The sequence below is a fragment of the Pleuronectes platessa genome, chromosome 7 (genome assembly GCF_947347685.1).
Source record: "Pleuronectes platessa chromosome 7, fPlePla1.1, whole genome shotgun sequence".
NCBI classification, from domain to species: Eukaryota; Metazoa; Chordata; class Actinopteri; order Pleuronectiformes; family Pleuronectidae; genus Pleuronectes; species Pleuronectes platessa.
In genome coordinates this window covers 7,206,422-7,232,682 of record NC_070632.1, presented here as the reverse complement: position 1 = coordinate 7,232,682, position 26,261 = coordinate 7,206,422, and the positions used below count along the sequence as shown (strand labels likewise).

At 43.3% G+C, this 26,261-nt stretch overlaps 3 protein-coding genes across 6 annotated transcripts; all 3 read left to right on the top strand.

Annotated features, from left to right (window-relative positions):
• The first annotated feature begins 250 nt into the window (after positions 1 to 250).
• Positions 251 to 6,309, top strand: mlc1 (modulator of VRAC current 1). 2 transcript variants are annotated; one of them, XM_053427218.1, is made up of 12 exons: positions 251 to 545; positions 1,280 to 1,599; positions 2,943 to 3,032; positions 3,193 to 3,246; positions 3,362 to 3,463; positions 3,574 to 3,675; positions 3,842 to 3,913; positions 4,001 to 4,117; positions 4,228 to 4,284; positions 5,122 to 5,244; positions 5,372 to 5,533; positions 5,815 to 6,309. In XM_053427218.1, the coding sequence occupies exons 2-12, from the start codon at positions 1,342 to 1,344 to the stop codon at positions 5,890 to 5,892; spliced, it is 1,215 nt and encodes a 404-aa protein (XP_053283193.1). In that variant the 5' UTR covers positions 251 to 545; positions 1,280 to 1,341; the 3' UTR covers positions 5,893 to 6,309. The 2 variants fall into 2 exon arrangements, with proteins under 2 accessions (XP_053283193.1, XP_053283192.1); XM_053427217.1 differs by lacking the exons at positions 251 to 545; positions 1,280 to 1,599 and having other exon boundaries at positions 2,903 to 3,032; positions 5,818 to 6,309.
• Positions 6,310 to 11,708: 5,399 nt separating this feature from the next.
• On the top strand, positions 11,709 to 15,798 carry panx2 (pannexin 2). The gene is made up of 5 exons (XM_053427719.1): positions 11,709 to 11,937; positions 13,107 to 14,221; positions 14,440 to 14,575; positions 15,033 to 15,218; positions 15,479 to 15,798. Exons 1-5 carry the CDS (start codon positions 11,709 to 11,711, stop codon positions 15,796 to 15,798), a joined length of 1,986 nt encoding a protein of 661 aa, XP_053283694.1.
• A 2,485-nt stretch (positions 15,799 to 18,283) lies between these two features.
• Positions 18,284 to 26,073, top strand: trabd (TraB domain containing). Of its 3 annotated transcripts, none has more exons than XM_053427898.1 (10): positions 18,284 to 18,357; positions 19,438 to 19,478; positions 19,734 to 19,788; positions 20,234 to 20,400; positions 20,602 to 20,742; positions 21,423 to 21,533; positions 21,620 to 21,759; positions 23,014 to 23,186; positions 23,551 to 23,647; positions 23,759 to 26,073. In XM_053427898.1, exons 2-10 carry the CDS (start codon positions 19,455 to 19,457, stop codon positions 23,928 to 23,930), a joined length of 1,080 nt encoding a protein of 359 aa, XP_053283873.1. In that variant the 5' UTR covers positions 18,284 to 18,357; positions 19,438 to 19,454; the 3' UTR covers positions 23,931 to 26,073. The 3 variants fall into 3 exon arrangements, with proteins under 3 accessions (XP_053283873.1, XP_053283874.1, XP_053283872.1); XM_053427899.1 differs by having other exon boundaries at positions 18,309 to 18,357; positions 19,384 to 19,478; XM_053427897.1 differs by lacking the exon at positions 18,284 to 18,357 and adding an exon at positions 18,372 to 18,642.
• Positions 26,074 to 26,261: the final 188 nt, after the last annotated feature.

The following is a 26,261-nucleotide window of genomic DNA, read 5'->3' as shown; positions in this document are numbered from 1 at the left end:
CCTCATTGTGGCCACTTCGTTTTCTCTCGCTAGGAAGTGGAATTTCAAAACGCACAACTCTGTGTGTTGTCATGCATGCAGCTCTGAGCCACTATTGTTCAGTTCTTGTGAGTAGGTTGATGTGCATGTGTGTGTGTGTGAGCAAAAGGGGGGGGGGGGGGGGTAAAAGGGTGTTTGCCCTGCTCACTGTGCCCCCATCGCGAGCCCCTTCGTCCTCCCCTTGTTGTCATGCACAGGCGCTCTCCCTTTGGCACAAAGTGGGCTGGCAGCACAAGAGCCATGTGTTTCAGCTCCACGCTTTGAAGACTTCAAAAACAAAAACTTTTCAGAAACTGTTTCTAAGAGACGTTGTGTAAAGAGAGGGAGAAGGAGAGGGAGAGAGAAAAGAGGAGAAGAGTGGGACTAAACGTGAGTGTGAGCGTGAGAGAGAGATGGGTCGCACGAGGAGCCGCATACAGAGAGACGCCGTCTTCCATGTGCTGGTTTGATCCCAGCGGCTGAGGGATACCGTTGTTGGACTGTGTTTGCAAGAGACTCCAAAGCAGGTGAGTGTGAACGGAGGGATATGTGGAAGGAGAAGTGAAGATGGAGGGGTCGACTCTCGGCTCGAGCAGAAAGAGGAGGGGGGGGGTTGTTTATTTGCTGCTGCGTGATAATTAGCCTGGTGACTCTTTTTCTCTGAGTTTGATCACTGGGATTTGTCAGGGACTGATTTACAAGGTTAACACCAATTTGAATATTGCATGAACTAAACTTTCTGATGACAAAACATCAATCAATATTATGATTTTTTGCAAATAACGCAAATTAATGAGGATTTTTAATGAGGAAGTTTGCATGTGTTTGAATTTTGACCAAGCTGCACTGGATTCGATATATAATAGTCGACACACTTTCTTAATCAAAATATGATGTTATTTTAGTATGTTTTTACTTATTTGCTGAGTTAAACACTGGTAAACCTGTGATACTTTACTTTCCATGAATATATGGTGTTTAGTTTAGACCACAGATTCTGGGGAGGGGCTCAATCTATAAAGTTTTAGAATCATAAGAAGCTGTTTTTTTTAATTATTGTTAAGGCTTGATTTCATGTTTTTTTGTGTTTGTTATTTGTTCAAGGCCGGATTTTACTTTTGTAATTTCCACTGTTTTTATTTTTTCTAATATTTTCTCCTCAATAAGTTGCCGGACCTGAGCTCTTTATTCACTAGCCACTCATCAGCAGTATTTTTAATCTCCTCTCTTCACTTCTTTGTTTGTTTCCTTCCTTTCCCAGAGGTTGTAATCCTCTCTGATCGTTTCCCATTCGATCCCCAGTCGTCCACCATTGCCTCAGAGATGCAGTGTGAGGACCTGTCAGCCAGAGACGAGTTCACCTACAGCCACATGCCCACCCTGGAGAGAGGTGGCGGCTCGCTGGGACGTCGTGGAGACAGGGGACTGGAGAGAAGGCCAGACAGGGGGGAGCGGGACAGACCCGAGCGGGATAGCTACACAGTGGACGTGAGGGCCAGTGACCTGCAGCTGGCCCAGCCGGAGCATCTAAAGCACCCCTGCTTCAGCTACAGGGCCTGGCTCTACAGTGTCCTCATAGGGGTGAGAGTGGACATGGTCAGGGAGACTTAAAGGAGGAACAGAACAGGATTTACCTTTTCTTTAAAGTCCAGAACACAGGATTTGAAAGGATTGGGGTTTTCTGGCGAGACGAAAAATCCCAATCTTGAAAATTTGAGTGAGATGGCAATGAGAAATCTTGTTTTGTCCTTCCACATCCAATCCAGAGCAAACACACAAACAACATGTCTTTCACACCTTTCTTGTTTGTTCAGGACCCTCAGAACTTTCTGTGTAGTCTGAACCAATATAACAGGTGTGAAAGGTTTCTCAGTCCACAGTCCAGAACCACGGATCAAAACTGGTCTCTTTACATTTTAAGATCAACCATGAAATGGTGCTTTTGCAGTTTGTGATTTGGATAGTTTGTAATTTTTTAACCACTTTGAGACACAATTCTTAGAAGAAGTAGAAGCAGCTCGCTGGATTGATTCTTATCTTCACCTCTGACGATATGTGTGAACTAAGAGGAAGTTCATTTTGCTGGTAACACAAAATTATATTACAGTTTCAACGACCTTAAATTCTTTCATTCAATCTTTATTCTAAGTTTGTTAAGGGAAAAACCTCTTTTACAATATAGCTGAGCACAGAAAATAAAGAAAGCATTCCAAGAAAACACAAATAAGTAAGACATAGTAATAAATACATTACATACATTTTTGATGTAAACAGATTAATCAATTAAAACCTTAACTTGCCCCATGGGTAAAAATGAGTTGAGTTTTTGACAGTTCTGTTATCGCAGTTGTACAATGAGGCAAAACTGGATTTATCGAGCTCTGTAACAGTTGGCACCTCCGGAGTCGTCCGGTTATCTGAGCGTGTTTGATGAGAAATGAACTGGTTCATTCAGTTTCTCCAGTCAAACAGAAACACTGCTACCGGCCAAACTGACAACGTGCTGTCGTCAGATGCACATCCACCCACAAGCCCGTCATTTAAAGATAGACGCCGCCCACATAGGTGATGATGACAGGATAATAAAGTCTTTAGTTCGGTCCCTGAATTGCAAAGTGAAACCAAATCTAATCACATTAAATGTTTCAGTAAACTTTGGTCAAGACTTTCAGGTTCCGTCCCAAATAATGAAAGTCTTTCAATATCAAAAGGACAAAAAATTAGGATTTAATCTGAGTACATAAAAGTGGATACGTAAAAGGGTTATTCCATCAAGATATGGGCATGTCTTCATTAAGATATATGCATTTTTTCAAGTCTGTGCATTAGTATGCAGATTGTTTTGCAGCCTCACCTGTTGAATGCATATATGAGCCATCTGTATTTGTATGTGCGTGCATGCCTGTGCCTGTGTGTGTCCTCAGGGCAGTCTGCTCATCACATCTGGGTTCTCCCTGTACCTGGGAAACGTGTTTCCTGTTGCGATGGACTACCTGCGCTGTGCTGCGGGCTCTGTAAGTGACTGTAATCCAAATCACATTTACATTGCCTTTCTACCTTCATCTTAATGAGTCGATAAACATTGTTCAGATTAGACTGTCGTGTCAAAACGGGTTTTTTTCCCACAGCCTCTTGCGTAGATTAATGCAGCTGCTCATTTGTGGTTGTTCCCAGGGCCTCCCTGCAGCCATAGCCAGTTTTGCCATCGCCAAGAACAGACATGTTGCAGTGAGTAAACAAGCACACCGTGGGCTAAAGGGATAATTATGTTTTAATTGATTTCTAATTGAATCGTCTTATCCGTGTTTATTTCCAATGCTGATCTCATTGTTCTGTTTTCAAGGTGTCAGATTTCCAGGTGGTCTATGTGTCAACGTTCGCTGTAACAACCACCTGCCTGGTTTGGTTTGGCTGTAAACTGGTCCTGAACCCCTCTGCTGTCAATGTGAGTGCTGCGTAATAACACGATGATGAGAACTGTCAGTCATTTCGCAGCAGATCAATGACTCCACGTCGTCAGTCGTGTTTCAGTCCTCCCGCTCTGTGTGTTCCCAGATCAACTTTAACCTCATCTTGATGATTGTGCTGGAGGTGTTGATGGCCAGTACTGTCATCCTGTCAGCCCGCTCTGCAGAGGACTGCTGCTGCCACAGGAAGGTGTGTGTGTGTTGTGTGCGTGTGTGTTGTGTGCGTGTGTGTGTTGTGTGCATGTGTGAGTGATTGATGGCTTTTGTTCCCCCATCTGATACCTCTCCCCTCTTTCTCTCCCTTTAGCTCTCACTCTTCCAACCTAACTCCTCTCGATCTTTCATCCATCTTCCAGTCGGTGACATATGACAGACCCCTGGTTATAAAGCCTGCAGTGTTCCCCGCTCGACTCCTCAAAGCATATTCTGTGAGTAGGCTTCTGCTTCATTACATATTCTGCTACCATGTGGTTCCAATTTGTGTCTTTATCAACCAATGAAGAGTGTCTCCACAGGTGATTGAAATGATTGTGGGGATCTCAGCTGTGTTCGGAGGCATCATTGCCCTCAACATGGACGCTTTGCTACCAGGTCCCTACTTGTCTGTCACATTTTTCTGGATCCTTGTGGCTGTAAGTTTTTCTTACTAAAGCTTGTTTTTTATAATAACAGAGATTTCAGTTCAGAGTGATGATTAAAGTGTCTTATCTCATAACTGTGTGTGGTCTTTATTCCTTTGCAGTGTTTTCCCAGTGCTATAGCAAGTCACGTTGTATCAGAATATCCCAACAAATGCCTGGTGAGTATAAGACAATACTGTTGCTCTTCTCATAGTCCACTGATGCCAGAGTTATATACATTAGTGCTGTTGGATTTCTTTTGACACTTTAAGCTGTTAGTAGATATAGTCAGGGGTAAGTATCTCTGGCTCAGCCCTGGAATTGTTCTCCTCCTATCTCTCAGATAGGAGTTCCCCACTTTCTGTTGGCAACTTTTATCTGCCACTGGTGTGCCCCAAGGTTCTGTCCTGGATCCTTTTCTCTTTGCCTTGTTTATTGTGTTAGTGTCTATTTTAAACAACTGCCTACGTGCCAGATTATTTCCTACTACTCTGTATTTATTCCTTCTAAAGTTAAATCACTACAGTAAGTTGTTATCTAGTTCTCTTTCCTCTTCTATCAAGTCATCACATCAAAACTTAGGTGTCAATACAGATCAGGCACAGACTCATGACCAACATAATAAGAGTTTGATATATATGTGTATATATATATATATATATATATATATATATAGTCTCTTAAGTCCTCTGATCAGGGTTTTTTGCTCCAGACTTTATATATATATATGTGTGTATATGTTTAGGTTTTCTCCTAATTTGAAATATGCTTCCTTTGGACTTAAGATCTGTGGACATATAGGCGATAATAATGGATGGCATCTTATTTTCTGAAGTCAATCCGTCCAATTCCTCATTCTTTTGTATTCTGAAGCACTGTGTGATGTTCTGCTCTTAAAACGTGAAATATGGTGAAAGGACAAGCTGAAATCTCTTGAAGGATAAACTTCCAGTCTATATCTATAATCCTGGATCTATTCTGGTCTGAATCTTGTTCTCTTTATCCTTGTTTCTCAGGTGGAGGTGCTGATCGCCATCAGCAGTGTGACGTCTCCCCTGCTCTTTTCAGCCTCGGGCTTCCTCTCTTCAAGCGTGATCAGCTTCATCGAGATTTTCCTGCATGATGTGCCCACAGAAAAGGTGAGCTTAATGAAGTGTCCATTTGTTGCAGAATGCGATGTACAGGTTGCAGGATTTTCTTCATCCTTTGCACCAGAACAATTCAATCTTGTCTGAACGTGTGTGTGTCTGTGTCTGTGTGGTCCAGCAATCCTATGACATCCTGCTGCTGATTCTCATGGTGCTGCTGCTGGTGCAGGCAGTTCTGACTTCAGCCACTGTGGTGCACTGTGCCTCCTACAAGAGTCAGCTCCGCATGGGGGCTCCAGAGTGCGGAGAGAGCATGCCCATGCTGACCCATTACTGTGAGGTGAGGCAGGGGAAAGCAGGAATTCTCTCTCTCTCTCTCCACTTCTGGCAAAAGATGAAGAAAGATAAAACACTAACACCAATATGTTACACTCCCCAGCAATGGCTCATGTAAATTGCATGTTAGTGTGAGAACATAAAAGTCAATGAGCTATTTCAAATTGAAAATGACATTGTGCTGCTCTTCACACTTGATGTATCTTCCTCATTTTTTGTCACCTTTCCTCTTCCACATTTCCCCTTTCTTCTCCTCCTCCCTCTCGCTCCGTTTTGCTCCCTCAGCAGCAGGCGTCCAGTGGAGCGCAGGATTTTGACAAAGACAGAGCTTGGAAGGCAGTTGTGGTCCAAATGGCCCCGTGAGCAGTCCCACTGTACTCGGAGAGGTTTGGATGAGAAGTGTAAAAACAAACAAACTGTGTAAGCTCTAAGCACAACACAATCCCGACAGAGCGTTAGAAGGAAGAAGGAAGAGGTGTAACGATGTTAACAGAGGAAAGAGGAGAAGAATGGAAAGATGAGAATGAAATCAGAAAAGGAAAATAAACTGTTCTTATGTTTTTAATTCATGTTTTTGATTAAGATTTTTTGTATTCTGTGTTTTTATGATTGTTGTCTGTTAGTGAGAAGCATCATTGAGAACCTTTCTCTGCTGTAAGCACAAGTATCTTTAAACTGACATAATATAGATACAATCAACAATTGTGTGTTTTTATCTTCAGTAACATAAAGCTGTTTAAATGCGCTTGAGTATATTAAATGTTCATGTTTTGCAATGAATATTTAACTTTGTTATACTGTAAATACCTGAATTAATTCTCCTTTTAATGAAGAGAGTACAATAGGACAGATATCAGGGTTGTAAAGTTAGATGAAAAGCATGTCAGTATGTGTAAGTACAATAGATCCAGCTCATGCATGTCAGTATGTCTTTGTATGTAGTTTTCTATCCATTCAAAGACTCCCTACTTACTTTACATTTACATGTTTATCACCTGCCTCTGGCTCAGTTTATTCTGAGTTATCAACCTGTCAGCGTCTGGTGATGATTTAAAACAATCAGCGATGCAACACATCTGAAAACAGCTCATGAAGAACTGGTTTGAAAACAGACTTTATTATCCGCAGAGAGCCATAACTTATCACAACAGTGTAAATGATATATATATTTCTCTCAGTAGGACGATATGTTTGTACTATGGAGTATTTTATTACAGCAGAACATTTCCATTAATTGTCTTTTCATGAAAAATAAAACATTGTCATCAACTATATGTGGTACGTTCCTGCTTTTTTATGACGCTCATTCCATTAAATATCCCGGATATTATATTTGTCTCAGTGGCAGACTGAGCCAATCAGAGAGCAGATAAATATAGCTCTAATTGCCTCCATCCTAAATTTAACTTCCCAGGAAATATTGTTTACTTAAAATCCTTTTTTAGATGTGATGGCCTCAAGATGATGCTTGCTTCTTTATATTGAGAATGGTGTTCTCATTATTGTTGTGCTCTCATTTATTTTGCAGTGCCAGTTTAGTTAATTCCTTCCTCTTGTCATTTACTCCCTCTGCTCCAGTCTGTGTTAAACACCGCACATGATATATTCTTATTAACAAGGATCCACCCCCCCCCCCCCCCACACAAGAATATGCCTGAAAGGGTTGAAGTGAAACTCAAACATTCATTAAGAGACAAGATGTGTTTATAAAACAAGAGTTAAATGCATTTACTAACTCTTTTGGGCCAGGTTTTGTTTTATACCTCAAGCAATATCCAATTTATTAGGTACAGCTTTGTAGTCGAATGTGCTTCAGTTAATTCAGTTATATGCTTAAGCAGGTGCTGTTGCTCTCGACTGTATTATATTCAGAAGTGTTAATACTAAACGGAGATTGGCTTTGGCTTCACTGTGACCCTCAAGGAATAAGATGGATGCATGGACGGATGTTGATGGTGTTTCTTTTGGTTTGACCATCCTTGTGTACAACTAAGTGAGGACATAAATTGGACACATAGACATGGAATACAGTTTAGTCCAGTACAGCACCACCTCATCAACCCAGTATTAATAGATGCACACATTTTAAACTCTCCACAAAAAACCTTAACGTTACTAGCAATGTAATAGTTTAAAGCTGATGAAAAAAAATTGTGAGATTGTGCAGATGAACTCATAATAAAGTGATCACTCTGTGTATTAGGCCTTAAAATGAAAGGAAATGAATACTGGGATTTTTTTTCACACCAGTATGACACATGTAAGACACGAACATCACAGTAAGAGAGGAGAGGAGAGGAGAGGAGAGCGAGAGAGGGAGGGGGGGGAGGGAGGTAGAGAGACGAGCAGACACAGTGTGGAGCGGCGCTTCTCGCTTAAACTGGTGGAAACCGGCTGGAGGAGAAACTGACTTGTGGCTGAGTCGAGCTGACGAACATCGGGGGCGCGCTCACAGGGAGACAACAAGAATCCCAGCAGAGATGATGGACGATAGAGTGCAGCTTCTCAAGATGATGTAATACAAGCCCCTATTTTTAGCAGTAATATGATGTAGCCGGGTAAATTAACTGGTAATCTGTGTTATTCAATAAGAGCCACTTATATTTTAATATTTGATGCTGTTTCCTTTAAAGACCTCCCTCAAAACAAGCTGCTGTGGGCAGTCAGTATTATCACACAGGCCTGTGCAGCACTGCATATACCTCATGCATTTTAAATAATGGCTCCTCCACTGTCAGCTCTACTTTGTTCTTATCTTGACTTTGGCTTCTGCAGCATGACTATTTGTGATTCTGCTGCAGTTGCTACTGTCTCTGGCCAAAATGAATAATTAAACACGTTCAAATATAGAAGTGGAATCCAGATGCTCGCCACACCCAGTGAGTTTGCGTGAGAGGCATGTTTCCCTTTCACTGTTTGTGCGTGTCTGTGGCCAGGTCCGGGGGCACAGATGATTGACAGGCTGCATGGACCTATCAATGTCACAGTCCCCGCAAGCTCTGTTGTGCACCGGACCAATAGAAGATTTGAATGGCGGTTTGAGCCTATGAATTGAGCCTATTATTTTTCTTTAATTAGGGAATATCCAGTTTTATCCCTGATTACATCACTGCAACGATCAGAAATCCGATTGTCCAATATCTCAATGGTGATAAGATGAATATATTTCTGCAGCACAGCCTCGCTGAGTTTTTTCCCCCAGCATCTCTTCTCCTGTTGTGGATAAACGCGAGGCGATGTGATGAACTACATCATCGTAATGTGTCGTCTCATCCCTTGTTTCTGAGGAAGAGGAGGAGGAGGAAGGGCAGGGGAGGGGAGGGGAGGGGAGAGGAGGGGAGGGGAGGGGAAGGCGGAACAAACCGGTGAGCTCGGATACATGTTGTAGCTGCTCGCCCGCACTGCAGATTAACTCTTACCGTGCCGGAGGATGCAGCGAGACACGGTGAGTGGGGTCTTGATTATTTTTTACCACAGCATGCACATATCTCTGTGTCTGAAGCGTCCACAACAAAAAGGAAGATGATGAGGAGGAAGAGTGGTTTTGTGTGGATGCAGTGTGGACAGGTAGACAGCATCAGGGTCTTCTCTTCTCTCTATCACACACACACAAACACACACACACTCACAGAGATAGTGGGAGAGTGTGTGAGCGGGAAGGCAACACACACACACAAACGCACAAACGAACACACTCGCACACGAAGACGCGACACTTGATGTTGAGCAGCTATTTCCAGGAGCTATCCGCCGCTCAGGTGCTGAAACGGCGGCTCGTCGGGGTTCCTCCTCCTCCTCCTCCTCCTCCTCCTTCTCCTTCTCACCATCCCGCGGTCTCGTGAACCTGTAGGAAAGACCGCAGCTGGAAGCGCCCCGCAACACATGGAGGATGACATAATGATCTCCTCACCCTGAGGAAAGGTCCCTGCAGTGTTTCCAGTTAGGGAAGTAAAAAGTGGGACAACAGAGTTTCCTTTATGCTGTCTTCCTATATCAATACAAAGCAGTGTGCCTTTACAGCGTTTTTAAAGAGAGATGCTTTAGTTAGATGGCAAAAGTGTCTGAGCCATGTGCTCTGAAAGTTCCTTCACCTGCAGCTGTCATCTATGGAAAGATCTGTTACCTCTATTGTCCCAGACACTGCCTCACTGTCTGCAGCCGGCTCTTTGAAACCGGAACAGACCTGTTGGGAAAACAGCAGGGAGAAGCCTCCTATAACAGTAGCTAGGAGCCTCCTATAACACAAGGATGAGCTCACTGTGACATCATGATCTTCTCACCCTGATGAGGGAAACACTGAAGATACTTTGTCCTGTCTTTCTGTGTAGGTTCCCTAAATGTGTGCCAGATGCTGTAGCTAGGTGTTGAAAGTGTGCACTGAAAGTTCCTCTGCCTGGAACTGTCAGCTCATGATGAATGAACAGATCTCTTCCCTCTATCGTCCCAGACGCTGCCTCTCTGCAGCCGGCTCTCGGGAAGACAGCAGCGAGAAGCATCCTCTAACACGAGGATGAGCTCACTGTGACATCATGATCTTCTCACCCTGACTCTGCTGCCTCTTTGCAGTTGGCTCTACTGGATTAGTGGGATGCTGTAGCAGCAAAGGAACGTGGGATTCCCTCTAAACACAAACAGCATCGTCAGACTCAGGGACATACAGTAATCTGTCAAACTTGGAGCGGTGCAGGGGGCTCACTTGCTGACAGCAGTGCAGCTTCTAACTGAGCACTTCAAATGTGATGCTACTCCCTTAAATTCAAAGCAAACAAAGTTCTTTTCCCCTTTTGATTATCCTTGAGACTCCTGCTTGAGGTCAGCCTTAACAAGTAGTCCTGCACGGTGTCCACTGGTCGTATTTCAAAAGAATCCTCACCGTAGGATCTTTCTCATCATGTGGGTGAGAGTGCTATAAAACCTTCCGGTCTCAAGGTTCCGCTCCCCAGGACATTAAGTGCACACTCTCCCGGCCTGGACTAAGAGAGCTCGGCTTTGAAGGGATTTCATAGATGAGCTGTGTGTGTGTGTGTGTGTGTGTGTAATGAGACGAAAGTGAGAGGAGGGCAGAGGGAGTAATGAGGAGAGAAAGAAGAAGAGGACGAGGAGGGAGAGAGAGAGAGAGGGTGAGGAGGGAGAGAGGGTGAGGGCTGCTGATGTGAAGGGGTGATGTATTTACACTCCTCACTTAAAAGGACATTCACATAACCTTCAAGAGAAACGAGCAAGCTGCATCCTCTGATCCACCCCCTGCACAGTTTCAGAACAACCATTTGCATTCACGTGCATATGTGTGCTTCACGTGCACACACTCGCTCTCACACATGACAAGACGTCCCACTGTGTGCACACGACGTCCCAGTGAGAACATGCTGTTCCTCAGAGAGGAGGACCACCAGGAGTCCAGAGAACGGCAGGGGACAGTTAGTGTCCAAAACAGACAGATTTGTCAAATCGCAGAATGCAACCGGGCTAGCCTGCTCCCCTGAGACTAAACTTGCCCTTTAGTGTCCTTGCTCCATTAAAAGCAATAAAAAAAACTCTGGAGTTACCTCACTTAGAGCCTGTGGGTTAGTCATCTTCAGTAACAACTGCATTATGAAGGACGCTGGATAAGAACACATTCTTAAAGAAGGTGTGAGGCAATATCAAATTCATTATTTGCTCATTATCTAAGTATATTCTCAGCCACACTTAAAGCTGTACTTATAATTAGCCACATTTTATCACCCTAACTTGTTGTCTGTCTTTCAGGTATCGACTGGTCCGAGCTTCTTCTGACTGGTGCCAAGGGAACAACTGTTCAGCCAACCCTCACTCTCCCTGGGCTTTGCAGGGACGCCTCCTAAACTCAGCTCATTCCTCATCCTGCCACACAGAGCGTGTGGGGACGCAGGCCAGGCACTGTGGTGACGGGGCAGAGCATAGAGGCGCACACAGAAGAGGCACAGTCAGAGGAGTGTGTGTCTGTGTGTGTGTGTGTGTGTGTGAAGAACACAGATCCAACAGGATGACCCGCTACTTCCCCACACATGTTGACAGGGGCTGAGGTCGGCACACTTTGACGTGTGTGTGTGTGTGTGTGTACGTCAGACTGTGTCGAGGAGTCTGTGATTGCAGCAGGGAGCGTCTGCACTCCCCTCCAGCCCGGAGAGGGGTTGTAGTGTGACTCCTCTGTGGTCCGGATGCAGAACCTCCTCGATCAGAACTTAGACATGGCCACAGCTCTGCTTGCCGGCGAGAAGCTGAAGGAGCTGATCCTGCCGGGCTCCTGTCAGGATGATAAGGCCGGGGCCCTGGCATGCCTCATGGTGCAGCTCAAACTGGAGCTGCCCTTTGATCGTGTTGTTACTATAGGGACGGTCATCATCCCCATCCTGCTGGTCACCCTCGTCTTCACCAGGAACTTTGCAGGTAAGACACTCAGCCAGAATGAGGGGGTTCGAAGTATAGCAGCAGCCCTGAGGTCAGGTTTGGGGATATACACAGTTTGCAGTACTTTAAAATCGATAAAGAAATTAGCAGATGTACACCTCCAGACTCACAGTGTAAAAGATACAGATACGATGTTTGGTGCGTTTGTGTTGTCTGTCCCAGTGTTACAAGGTGATAAGGAAGGGAGGGGATAGAGAGACAGAGAGACACAGAGAGAGAGTGAGGAAGACAGACTCTAAAGATGAAGGCATGGATTGTTGGGAGGGGCGAAAGGAAGGGAGTCTGGTTGGAAAGACAAGAGGGAAACGATGGATGGGAGGGATGTTAGTTCACTGCTGAGTCAGGCTCTGCAGAGCAGCATCTAACCAGCTGGGACCGAGCGTTTAACTTTAGCAGCTGAGAGATGTGACCATTTAGACGACTTCTCTGGTTTTCACAAGGATAAATATAGCCCTGTCAAAATATAACTATTAAAGCACAAGGACAGCAGCCTGCCCTCTGTTACTCTGATAAAGTAATGTCAAGGCAGATATCCACGTCATTTCAAGTTTTTTTAATTAAAAATATTGTTATAGTTATAGTTTGTCGTATTGCACTTTGCTGGTAGAAGTGCTGACACCTGTACTTAACAGCCGGAGCTGATAGAGACGAACTTGGACAAGAAGGAGTGTTATTATCACTTCCTCTATCTCAGGTAGTCAGGTGCTTCTGTCGTTTTAAAAAGCTGCAGGAGAGACACAGCGCTTTGTGCTGCACAGATGAACCATTCAGGAGGATACAAGAAACGTCCTCAGAAATGAATGTGAATAGATCTTTTATTTAGAAGTGATGTGAAAGTGAGAATTCATAAATATTTGATTCACATTATAAATCTGTTGTTTGACATTGAACTGTGTGCTCATACAGATTTACAGTTACAGGTGTTTCAGATATGTCTACTTTACCTTGCCTTAAAATAGTTTAGAGCAAACTGTTTGTAATCTTTGCCAAATATTGTTCATGAGGTTTAACCAAAAATTAAGATCGTGGATACAGCAATGCATCATTCTTCTTACAGTTTCTCAAATTGAATCCCACCATGATGACATATAATCATCCAACTTGTTTGAGTGAGTTATACTGATGGTTTCTATCTGCCCTTTCTTCAGAGGAGTCCATATACTGTTACACACCGCACAACTTCACCAGGGACCAGGCACTTTATGCAAGAGGCTACTGCTGGACAGAGCTGAGTGATGCTTTGCCTGGTGTGGAGCATCACCTCTGGCCTTCACTCTTTGAGCACAAGTTCCTGCCCTATGCCCTGCTGGCCTTTGCTGGAATCATGTACATCCCTGCTCTGGGCTGGGAGTTCATGGCCTCCACGCGACTCACCTCGGAGCTCAACTTCCTGCTCCAAGAGATCGACAACTGCTACCATCGAGCTGCTGAGGGCCGAGCTCCAAAGATCGAGAAGCAGATCCAGTCCAAGGGACCTGGCATAACGGAGCGAGAGAGGAGGGAGATCATAGAGAACGCAGAGAAGGAGAAGAGCCCGGAGCAGAACCTGTTTGAGAAATACTTAGAGAGACGAGGCCAAAGTAACTTTCTGGCTAAGCTTTACCTGGGTCGCCACCTGGCTATTATCTGCCTCAGTTCTATCCCCATTTCCTACCTTAGCGCCTACTACGCCCGCCAAAGACAGAACGAGTTCACCTGTGCGCTGGGTGAGCCCCCAGACATCAGCAGCTATTTAGAGCTGAGGCTCAGGGTGAACTGTAAGCTTCCTGCTGTGCAGCTGCAGCGCATCATGGCCATTGTGGACATATCTCTGCTCTGCACCATGAACCTCATCATCCTGATCAATTTGCTGCACTTGTTTGTCGTGCGCAAGTCCAACTTTGTATTTGACAAACTGCATAAAGTTGGGATTAAAACACGTCGACGCTGGCAGAAGTCTCAGTTCTGCGACATCAACATCCTGGCCATGTTTTGCAACGAGAACCGGGACCACATCAAGTCCCTCAACAGGCTGGACTTCATCACCAACGAGAGTGACCTCATGTATGACAACGTGGTCCGGCAGCTCCTGGCTGCGCTTGCACAGTCCAACCACGACGCTACACCCACAGTGAGGGACTGTGGGATACAAACGATTGATCCCAACATGGATCCCTCGGATCTGGGAGTGGGGGAGATGGCCTGGGAGCCGCTGATCAACAAACGGACTCGCAAGAAGATTAAGTGGATCCCATCCTCGAATCCTCTCCCTCAGCCATTCAAGGTACAACGGTTTAACAACAACAGTGTCAGAACTCACCATTTTCTCCCCGAGAACCTTCAGTCTCTCTTATTCTCTCTTCCTTTTTTCTTTTATAAATCAACTGTAAGAACTGAACAAACATGTGTAGGATTGGGGGGATTTGGCTCAAGTGTGTGCTCCACTGAGTGCTTTTTATTTGCCATTAACCTGTGATATGATGTTTTCTATTCTTTGTAAAGGAACCTCTTACCCTCACGCGCTTGGAAAATCACGGCAAGCCTGAAAAACCCAAAGCGCTCAGACGAAAGACGGTGGCCGACCACTTCATCGCACCGCTCCTGGACAGCAAAGGCACACAGCACCCAGCAACAAAAGGTATACAGCTCTACAAACTGTAAGTGAACATGCCAGAAAAAGAGATTTTTAAATTAAAGCTGCGCTAAATTTTGAATCAGCAATTGCTCAAAAGTCACTTTAATGAACTCTTACAGAATTACCCTTCACTTCTGCTGTCACCCTCAGATCCCCATATATATATTTAGTGTCTTTTAGCTCATTGTTTTGGTTTTATGGCCCAGATATTTACTGTTTTGGTTCATATTTTTCACTTTCTTTAGCCTCTTGTCAGCTCCGATAAACCCATATAAACAATCTGAGCAGAACCAAACAGAACGATAGTAAACCATAAGAATACAACATGGTGTTAACAGATAAATGTTGTGTTCACAGCTTGCCTCCAAAATGCAAGAAAATCAGTTAATGCTAATTTTGGAGGGATTATGTTCCTTTTTAACTTCCCTATTTTTAAGTGAATCTGATTCTTGACTTGTAGATTTAAGCGTGATGGAGAAAAAGCTGAGTCGCAACTTCTCACTGGACGTCCACCCGTATATGCTGACCATTCGTAAGCCCAAGGTGGAGGCCACAATAGCGGAACCACTTCCCTCAGAGCACAACATAGACACAGTGTACCTTGAAGGCACACATACCCTCGTTCATGTGTCTGGCGCGATTACAGGTAAATCTAATCTTTACTGGTCTCTTTCTGGTTTCTGGCAGAATTACTAACATTTTTGTGAAAAAAATCATCGGGTAAAATATTGAAGGAATTTCATAGATACCAGACACACAGGGCATCACATCTAAACCAACTGTTCCTTGCATAATCCTGCAAATAAGCAATAATAGATATAAGATACTGATATTTATCTATACTCACCTCCACATTTCTCTCCTCTTGTATCTTTCCTCTCTTGTTTTTCCTTCTTGGCTTTGCAGAAACTAAGGTGTGCTCTCCGGAATTTACCAACCCTTCCTTTTCTACCGTGACCCTGCCCACCACTGCATATGTAAATGGCGTGAGCCCCAACCCGCCGTCCAGCGAGGATGCGCTCAGTCCCAAGTCCTCCCCGGCACAAATGGAGCCCCTCACCCAGGCAGTAAACCCAGAGCCACCGACACCACCCCTGGCCAGAGCGCCCACACACCAGCTGCTCAGCATACACCACACTCTCTTCGAGGAAGACGAGGACGAAGAACACCGTAGAGACAGACTGGCAGGGAGACCGGGGGAGCTCATCGCCGCCGGGGAATGTTAAAGACGGAGGAGAAGGGGAACGCCGACTGTGATTCCTATCTGCACATGACCACCGTGTCAATCCGGTACTCCGATCCAGAGCCTCCCCTGCTTACCTACTCTCACTTCTCACACTTCTGTGATGGGAGGATTGGGCTGACTGATGAGAAAGATAGGGAAACACTTTTAAATTGTTGAAATACTCAGAAAGGATGAATAATGGTTGTGTTTACCAGAGTATTACCGTAAGCACTGATGTCCCATTCGTGTCTCAGGATGACTGTGTATAGCTCATCACCCTCCAATGAAACCAGCAGTGATATAGTTTAACAGGGTGCTACAGTGCAGGTTCAAACCGCTATTATCAGTGAAGATTGGATGAGCGGCGATGGCAGACGAGCTCAGACACCTTTGGATTGATGCATATTTGCAGAGAAAAGTACATTCTGGCTTCAGAGGAGATGTTTTTAAACACCTATGATAACGCTTAGTCCCTTTATCACAATAACCAAGTAGAAAGGTAGCTCACGCAATACACTTGTTGAGATCTGCACAACAATATGCAAAAGATCACAATATATTTGTGGCAATAAGGTTTGCGCTTACAGCATCGTAGTTCACAGAAAGCTGTAGATGTATAGACACTGTCGGTGACTCAGTGATTCGTAGGATATTTAAAATATAATAAATTACATCGCTTTGTCGTCGCCGTTTTCACCACTGATTAGGGATCGTCATTACTTATCGGTAAATAGGCAGATTTTGTAAAGGAGCAGAATATTCTACAGTGATAGGAGTGGCTGTGTGAGTGAGTTATCCTTATTGATGTGGGTGATAGGTGCTAGATATCTTTTGAAATCTAGTAGAAAAGGTAACGTGGGTGTTTTCTTCTTGATGACGTGAATATCCCTTCACCGTGACGACTGGAGCTGGACTCACTGGTTCTGGACTCACTGGTTCTGGACTCTGTGTTCTGCCGGCTTCTCATGCGAGTGATGTGAAAATGAATGAAGAGGCGAGCTGCTGTCGAATCGTTCCTCACTGGAACTCACAATGACAAAGCTTATGATTGTCAACCGCTGTTTTTTCAGTGCTCCCCTGTCTCGCATTGTTCTACCGCCTGCTTGATCGCCAAAAGAAACTTGTGAAAGAATGACTTGCTAGAATAGTTTGTGTGTGATTTGTAGATAAACCAAGCATACAGGCAATGTCAGCACCTTTCACACTGAGGGGTTGAGTTCACTAGTGCGTGGACAAGGGGATGGGCGCCTACCACAACCTCTCCTTATGCATTTATTGCAGCTGCACACATGAACCTCAATTAAAAAGGAAATATCTGAATACTGTAGAACACTTTATCGCTATTGTCACAGGCCTATCTGTGGGATAGGTGCACCTACATACATTCTATATCTCATTGTCTGGGGTATTCAGTAAATACACGCTTTAAGATTTGTAGTGGTAGATGGCTGAGCCAAAAATGTATCAAGATTAAAAAAAATGGTGTCATTCGATATTGATAATTATCACAATAAATGTCACCAATTATAGCTAAAAAATGAAAGCTAGAGATGACCACAGAACTAGGCTAAAGGGTGTGGTATGTGTCAGGAAAGAAACCATTACATTTTGCATATAAAAATCAGTGAGAGGGTGCTTTGCAAAATTTTCGCTGATTTCTCAGAATAATTCATGGCGCTTGATATTAAAAAAAATTAAGCATAATTAAGGGTTTGATATTTATGATATCTGAAATTTGGTGCAAATACAAATAACCATCCTGATCTGGTGAATTGAAGTGGTTTCATAAGGGGACTGTTGGGCCTTGTGGGAGGTGTAGTGATAACTTGAATGTATATAGCACTTTTCAAGAAGCCCAAGGACGCTTTACATGTGTCAGTAGCGACAAAGAGACAAAAGGATGTGGTCTCTCTGACTGTCACAATAAAGGTTGGCTCAGAATCCCTTTGTCAGACTACTCAAAGCACACAAAATGCATCCAGAAGCACTTTATAGGACAAGTAGCACCAGTGTGTGAGGGCATGTTGTATATGCTGTAACACGGCACTGCTCATTTTTCTGTGTAAATCTTCACATTTAAAGGTCCAGTGTGTAGAGTTTAGTGGCATCTAGTGGCGAAGTGCGGTAAAAAAAAACATGGCGGCCTCCGTCGAGAGGACCCGATGTAGGTATCGAGTATTTAAATATGAAAGACCCATTCTAGGGTGAAGAAAACAACAATTTGTACAATTTAGATCAAACACACAATTATTTTATATTTAATTTCTGCCAATAGATCCCTTTCACCTGAATCTCACACACTGGACCTTTAAGGCTGAGGACAGGGGGAATGTGGAGATGAAAGTCCAGACTCTGACTGTGATGTACAAAATGTGAAAATGCCTGAAATGAAATAAAATTAAACACGTTTTTCTTTATACAAAAAACAACAACACATGTGCCTCCTGACGGTCGATGACTACGTGTACCAGAATGCACCGCGGCTGTCATGTTGCACTATACAGGAGAAGCTGCACCGTGACACACACACCTACACGCACACGGGCTGACAGCTTGATCAGTAAGTTGAAGCTTTTCCTGTGTTGACAGCGAGTTTATCTTAACCCGCACTTGTTGTAGTGGAGAGAGGCAGCACGCGTTGTTAGATCATCTGTGTTGTGTTGTATTCGTTTTCATTCCTACTAGTTAGCGTTAGCTTGAATTAGCTGTTATCGCCGATGGTGTTAGCTTAGCAGTCCCGGACGCCAAGCTAGCTGGTTAGTTAGCTAGCTCGTAGACGTGCCTCCCCCCGGCATGGGCACCTCTTCCTCGGGCTCTGCGGTGAAAGCACCCGGCAGAGATGGAGTTACCTCTTCGTTTCTCTTTAACACACCGGGGGTATCCTCCACTTTCCCCCCGGCAGCGTTAGAGCCGTGAACAGCTGCTTTACCCGAACACCCGTAAAGCAGCGTCAGCAGTCGGCATCGCAGCTGTATTAGCCGTCGCCTCGACGTGATCCGCTGTTTGACAACACAGGGCTGACGTGTGTCTGAGTCCTTAAACCTATTGTGTCTTTTTCAGGGGAATTCATTTTTAAAATCTTAAGCGTAATATTCACCCATGAAACTCGATTAAACGTTAAACGCACTTTTCGTGGAGCTGAGCCAGAAACACTGATGCACTTGTTTGTTCATCGTGATGAGAGACGTAGAAAAGTTTGTTTACTACGACACTGGCAGCAGTTATGCCTCAAGAAATCCTGACTATATTTAAATGTATAATAACAAGCATCTTACCCAGATTATCATACGTATGATTATATTATGATAGGTTATTTTCATATCTATTAAGTATGGGTTTTTTTTTTGTCCGCTCCCCACTAATGTTATGACTGAATTGAATCTACACATGGAGACTTTAACCTTTGATCAAAGAGCGTTAGCGTACACTGTTTTACTTTGAATGATTATGTCCTGGCAGCCTAGGTTAAAGTTATTATTGTGTGTGTGTGTGTGTGTGTGTGTGTGTGTGTGTGTGTGTGTGTGTGTGTGTGTGTGTGTGTGTGTGTGTGTGTGTGTGTGTGTGGTTCTGTTTGTTTAAACCACAGACTGAGTGGTGTGAGCAGGCATTTACTTCTTCATTTTGCTCTCTGTCACTTCAGCTTGTAGTGCTTCAAACATGGACCAAGACAACAACTCAGAGGTGTGTAAAAGTATTAGAGTGTGTTTGTGTGTGTGAGTTGGTGAGTGAGTAAGTGAGCGAGTGTGAGAGAGAGAGAGATTGGCTTGTGTGATTGACTTGCGTAATAATACATTTTAATGTTGTTTGTCGACCAGTTGCTTCATTTTGTGCAATCCCCATGTCTTTCACAAACTGAGCTCAGCTTGTAAATGCGTAGTTTCCATAATCCTGGCGCCGTGTGTCTAAGATATTGTTTTGTGTTTTGATGTGTCACAGGATGAGTTAATCTGCCCATCAGAAGACGAACTGCCGTGTGTACCTCCAGATCTCTGTAAGCTTTGATAATACTGGGCGTGTGCTGTTCTTCTCCAGAGAGATGGTGCAATATACCATTTTAAAAAAAGGAATTGTTTTATTGTTTAAAAAAAAAAAACCTTTTTCAAAATGTCTAGATTATCAACATGACAACATCTTACAATAATTCTATGCTTTGAGCATTAATAAACTAAGCGTTACAATTCTTTAGATATTGTATTAACCACTTAAGAATGCAGCTTCTCCTTATGCAATACATGTGCCAGAAGTGGCCTTAAGGCACAGACATATTTCACCATATTCTAGACCAGCAGATGTTTTATGACTTGACTAAAAAGCTCCATTATTAGTAGCGAGGCTGTATGGATGAAGCTTTCAATGATGGGAGAAAAACTAATAATGTGTTTAAAACATCAAACATAATAAGTTATTTTTCTTTCGTTTCTGTGGTGGCTGTCCAGCTGATGGTGAGGCAGTGGAGCTGCTTTGGCAGATGCGAGCTCAGCGTCGCCAGTCGTCCCCTGAGCTCCCAGACACTGTGACACTTCTCACTGCCCCCGACGGCAGCCTCCTGTACCTGGTGGGCACGGCACACTTCAGTGACAGCAGCAAAAAGGACGTGGCAATGGTGGGACATTGAGAATTCACACATTGCCATTCACACCCTTTTTAGATTTGAAATGCTGTGAACTGTTGGTGAATAAAGGAGGAACTGTGAATGTGGAGAGGAGCTGTAGAGTAGGTGGTGGTCTCTCCTTCTCTTATGCTCTCATATTTTGTTTCTGTCTCTTATCTTATAAACCCACTGCTGTCTTTCTCTGTCACTCAGATGATTCGCGCCGTGCAGCCGGACGTGGTTGTGGTGGAGCTGTGTCAGTACAGAGTGTCGATGTTGAAGATGGACGAGAGTACACTGCTAAAGGAAGCCAAAGACATCAACATGGAGAAGGTTCAGCAGGCCATCAAACAGGTGAGGCTCACAGGAAGATGGGGAATTAAGAAAGGTGGTGGTGTGAGGGATAAGAGAGCGTGCGGAGCAGCAACAGTGAAACAAAGATGGAGAGAGTGAAGTATATTATGAATAAGGTAGAAATGGTGAGGTCTTCGATGGGGACAGCCACAGTGATATGTCCTTTTATAAGCAGGTCTTAAAGTCAGTTAAGCCATTTTCTAACCTGACCTGTGGGTAAAGCTCTGAGAATTGGGTCTGGAGTTTACCCAGAGTTTAACTTTCACACACGACAATGCAGCAGGAGGTTCTCTGCACGGATGCTGTCACAACAGCCACAAATCCTCCCCATTATCCAGCGGGGATCCCCTGCTGTGTTCACACAACGCTCACACAATCTCCTTAATTTCCACGGACTTTATAGTACTAGGCCAGGTCGGAGACAGTACGCAGATAATCCGGAGCCTCTCACTCGGACATGTACGTTAACACATGCACCTCCTCTGGAGAAAATACACAGAATCTGCAGAGTTCAGTGCAAATCTGAAAGCAGCTTACGTGAGTGAGTTTTAGTCTGTTCTTGGTTTTCTAGTTCTATGACAACGTGTTTACCTTAAACCAAACAACTTGTACTAATGTCATCAAATTAAAAATAATCACTGGACATATATTTGTTTCTCTGTGCCATGTTTGTTTGACAGAATGGGCTGATGTCTGGCCTGATGCAGATTCTCCTGCTCAAAGTTTCCGCTCACATCACACAGCAGCTGGGCATGGCTCCTGGAGGAGAGTTCAGAGAGGCCTTCAAGGAGGTAAATCCCAAAAATGAGAACGAGTTGGATCATTTACTTTATGTTATTCTCTTTTTTTCATTGTTGATGTTTTTCCCTCCACACAGGCTGGACAGGTGCCCTTCTGTAAATTTCACCTGGGGGACAGGCCGATCCCTGTGACCTTCAAAAGGGCTATTGCTGCCCTCAGTCTGTGGCAGAAGGCTCGTCTGGCCTGGGGTCTTTGCTTTCTGTCAGATCCAATCAGGTATAACATCAATTTTAGTCACAAGTAGTCAAGAAAACATCATTCTCTGTCTATTATTAGATGCTGATGGTTAGCAGCATAGAGATGTAAGATAAGATATAAGATACATTTTATTGATCCCAAACACATGCACAGTCACACTACATGCAGAAGAGGGAAATGTTTCCTCTGCTTTTGACCCATCTGGTGAACATCGCAGGACACACAGAGCAGTGGGCAGCCATGTACGGCGCCCGGGAGCAGATGTTGGGGGAATAAGGTGCCTTGCTCATGGGCACTTAGACAGTGGGGGTAGGGAGAGTGCACTTTGGACTTTGGAACAGATCCAGGTGTTGTCCATCCAGGTATGTTTTATTGTCACTGCGAGGAGTCGAACCAGAGACCTTCCAGTCCGATGTCCGCAACTTTCTGCCCATAGTCCAATTTTTTACTTGATTCTAAAATTTGTGAAAGTCAAATTGGAAAGTATTCACCAAACACTTGAATGACTTCAGAACATGCCTTATTTGCATATCTAATGTTCTTCAGAGGTTGAGAAAGAAAAGAAAAGGGAAGTTTAAATGTAAACGCTCACTATCAATGAATTTCAACATTTGGGGAAATTGCGGCAGTTGGTAGCAAACATTATACTTAAAAAAGCAGCTTCAGATATGTTTGATAATATCTGTGTGCTCCCTGTTGAGTGAGCGACTGTGCGCCCACACATTTTCCAGAGCACAAGCAAATCTGCCAATTTGTTCGACTGCCAGTGTCCATGAGATCTGACTGGAATCTTGTTGCATAAAGATAATGTGTCCATCCTCCAACATCATAGAGGCCGAGCCTTTTAAAAGTGCAGTTACGTTCTCTGATGATACAGGCGGGGACTTAAACAGATTATATGTTAGAAGATGTGTTTTGAAAGCCAATGATCTGGGGCATTTGCACAACGTGAAAAAGTATTTTAAAGTCTCTTAGATGCTCTGAATTTCATTTTTTCCCAGACTGAACACATGGCAGACAGAGTTTCAAAGTCTCTCTCAAATATAAACAATGCAGTCTTTTGCTTGAAAGTCATTCACTAGATTCATACTGAGCATGAAGTGTTGAAATCAAACAACAAATTACTTGTAGTTCCGCTTAAACTATGTTGTGCTCATTTCACAATATTGAACAGTAAAAATCCTTAAGAAATAAATTCACCCAAAAATAAATACAGAATCTAACATTTAACCAGATTGACCCCGAGCTTTATTTCCTCACTACATGTTTCAGTAAAGAGGACGTAGAGAAGTGCAAACAGAAGGACCTGCTGGAGCAGACCATGTCGGAGATGATTGGCGAGTTTCCTGCTCTCCATCAGACCATCGTGGCTGAAAGAGACATCTACCTCACGCACACGCTCCGTCAGGCTACACGCTGTGTGGAGGCTCCCTCTAATGCCCAGAGTGAGTATTTCACTTTTTCAATAAGGAATGCATCAGATCTTGTGGATCATTATATTCATTTTAATATATCGACTATTCAGCTTGCTGTTTGTGTTCTGGAATTATTATTTTTTTACTGGACCAGCCAAAGTCAGGTGCTTAAATATTAATTTTCATAAATTTGTGAATGAATCCATAACATATTTCAGTTAATACTGCTGAACTTCCCTGGTCGACCATCCGAGTTTTGGTAATTTCCCTATTCCCCAAACCTCTTTCAGAATGAGTTGGTGCATCAGTTTCTGTTAAGTTGCCAGGGGGCGTTTACAGGCAGCGTTGCCAACTTGGCACATTTGTCACTAGAACATTCAATACTGTTTTGCAGAAGTGCCTGCGGTGGTGGTGGGAGTCGTTGGGATGGGCCATGTTCCAGGCATCGAAAGAAACTGGGAGAAGCAGCTTAACATTAGTGAAATCATGAGGTATGTTGATTTAGTTGTTTTAAATAATTGATATGCAGAAGTACAAATGAACTGTAATTGTATTTGCTTTGACATTTCAACAGCTGCTCAATTTGTGTGTTTCCTCCTCAGTGTTGCGCCTCCCTCACGTTTTGGCTGGGTGTTGCGCACTGTCATGAAGGGCGTCATGATGGGAATGCTGGGATATGCCTGTTACCGTGCTGGAGGGGGTTTAGGTAGAGCCCTACTGTCTTTACCCCCTGTCTTATCAGTTCTGGAGATTCTACAGCCACCGCCTGCTTGACCGCTCCAAGCGCATCATGGACACGACCTCTGATTAATGAAAAAGATGCATCTATCACCAGTGGCCTTAACAGAAGGAGGTGAGGCTGGAGGAATAAAGTTCACCAGCCCACACTATGAACTAACGAGGACCTCAGGGGGGTTTAGAGCTTTCCCTCTTGTATTGATGTCCCTGTCAACACTGCAGGCCCGTACTGCCAAAGAAACCATGACAGTACTCTTTATTTTATTTATTTTTTATCCTAGTTTGTTCAAATCCTGCATTTTGTATTGTTTACAAATGCCAAAAATTCCTTTTCAACAGATTTCTATTTACACCACAATTCCTCTGAATGACTTACACACACAGATATGATTGGACAAGTACCATCAGAATCAGCTTCAGTCACCTGCCCTGATATGACGATTCACTTTCTGAGTGGAACACCTTCCTATCGCTCTCTCCTTGCTCCTCTCTCCTTTATTGTGCCAGTCAGGATTTTTGGGATATTGGCCATTTCAAGTTGAGCACTTTAGAAGAGACTGGTGGAGTCTTTTACTGTACGTGCAGCCTATGGAAAGGACAGAATAAATATAATGGAGAAATATAATTTAGGAAAGGTTTTTTTTTTTAAACCATCCGTTTAATAGTTGGTGCATAGAGCAACTCCGGGTTAATGTCAGCAAGTGTCTGACTTGGAGGGTTGACTATCATTTCCTTAATTGTTGAATATTCCACAAAACTCTCATACAGCTTAGCATGAAATGATTCCTTATGTGCATGGCCCTGCCTACATCAACAGACAAGTGCCTCATACCGCAGCTGTAAGGGCTAATGGTTAACTTCATGGAATGGCAAAAATGTGTGTTATGCATCTCACAGTTTAGACAAGCAAATGGTTGATCCAACTTTGTTTGTAAGATTCTGTCCTTTTATTGATTTAAGATAAAGTAAACAAACTTTACAGATACTGTCGCCCTTAATACAGACATCTGTCTAAATTTTGTCGTCTTAGTTTCAGCAGAAATGTTACCATGGCTCCTACATTTGATTTTCCACAGAAACCTGGTGGAGCTTAAATGTGCCTCAGAAAGAGAAATTCATCAAACATTTTATTTGTATATATAATTGTACTTCCAGTGTGCGGCTCCATCATCTTAAGTCTTTTTCTGGTTGCACCTATTAGTAAAGGTTTCATACTTGACACAGAAATATGCATCACAGGCAGAAAGCTTTGTCTGTAAACCTTCCCATGAGGACATCTGACATCCAGCACACCAGCTGTTTGTATTTTTTATGATATATGCATTATCTCTTCCTGGAATGATTGTAAAAAGGGGAACAAGGATTGGTTGATCTAGCAGATGATTCAAAAGTTATATTGATTGTCATGATTTCCCATTGAGGGAAATTAGTTGTGGAATTGTTTTGACCATTATGTAGAGAACTGAGTTGAGGTTGGTCAAAGTTTAGAGGTCAAGCCTTACACTTCTATCACTGCTGCCTTTGACCCGGTTTTACCCAGTGACCGGTACCCACAGTACAGAGTCTCTTATTGCACATAGAAAAAACTGGATGTATAACATCCCTGGAACTTGTAAATTCAACAGTCTGAATAAGACCATAACACAGTTGCAAGGTCATATACAAACATTGATTTCCTTAGTTTTCCATAACTTAATTTAAAGTAATTTTGTACAGTGCATTATCTAAATGTATTTACAAGATTTGTGATAAGACCCAGTGAATTTATACAGGACTTGAATAACTGAAGCAGTGTAGTTTCATCTTACATTATTAGACCACTTGTAAACTACCCAAACATTAAACTAATTCAGATAATATGTCTTCCAACTCATGAATTAGATTAATTCATATATAAGCAGCTTGAGAATGTGGAGGACAGATATCCCACTCAGCAGTATAATGCAGTCCGATTAAAACATTGTCCCCTTGCCATAGAACTCTGAATGGTTTGACATATACTGTTACTTTGAGAATTGCCAAGAAAACTGTATGAATGCCTATTATTTGTTGCAACGATTGTTTCCCCGTATCCTTGTATTGTATTGTCCTTGTTGAAACCCCAACATTGAATTCTGAATAATGTCTTGGAATTATGGAAGCATTTTAAATAAAGATAAAACTATATTTGCCTCAAAAATGTTGCTTTCTTCCTTTTGTATATCAGCTACTGATGGTGGCAGTTGATTTCATCAGAATACAGTATGTTGCTTAATGATGTTACTATATTAATATCAATGTTAATATATCTGTCACAATAATATTAGCTTTCATATATAGTTATTATTAAATATGAATTATTACCTGAACTTTGTTTTCTCTGTTTAA

Coding starts and splice junctions, on each gene's coding strand:
- trabd (XM_053427897.1), top strand. CDS start 18,591: ATGGGCACCTCTTCCTCGGGCTCTGCGGTGAAAGCACCCGGCAGAGAT. Junction 19,789..20,233: donor GTGTGTACCTCCAGATCTCT/GTAAGCTTTGAT, acceptor GTGGCTGTCCAG/CTGATGGTGAGGCAGTGGAG. Junction 21,534..21,619: donor TCAGAGAGGCCTTCAAGGAG/GTAAATCCCAAA, acceptor CCCTCCACACAG/GCTGGACAGGTGCCCTTCTG.
- panx2 (XM_053427719.1), top strand. CDS start 11,709: ATGCAGAACCTCCTCGATCAGAACTTAGACATGGCCACAGCTCTGCTT. Junction 11,938..13,106: donor CTTCACCAGGAACTTTGCAG/GTAAGACACTCA, acceptor CCCTTTCTTCAG/AGGAGTCCATATACTGTTAC. Junction 14,576..15,032: donor ACAGCACCCAGCAACAAAAG/GTATACAGCTCT, acceptor CTTGACTTGTAG/ATTTAAGCGTGATGGAGAAA.
- mlc1 (XM_053427218.1), top strand. CDS start 1,342: ATGCAGTGTGAGGACCTGTCAGCCAGAGACGAGTTCACCTACAGCCAC. Junction 4,118..4,227: donor TTTTCTGGATCCTTGTGGCT/GTAAGTTTTTCT, acceptor ATTCCTTTGCAG/TGTTTTCCCAGTGCTATAGC. Junction 4,285..5,121: donor AATATCCCAACAAATGCCTG/GTGAGTATAAGA, acceptor CTTGTTTCTCAG/GTGGAGGTGCTGATCGCCAT.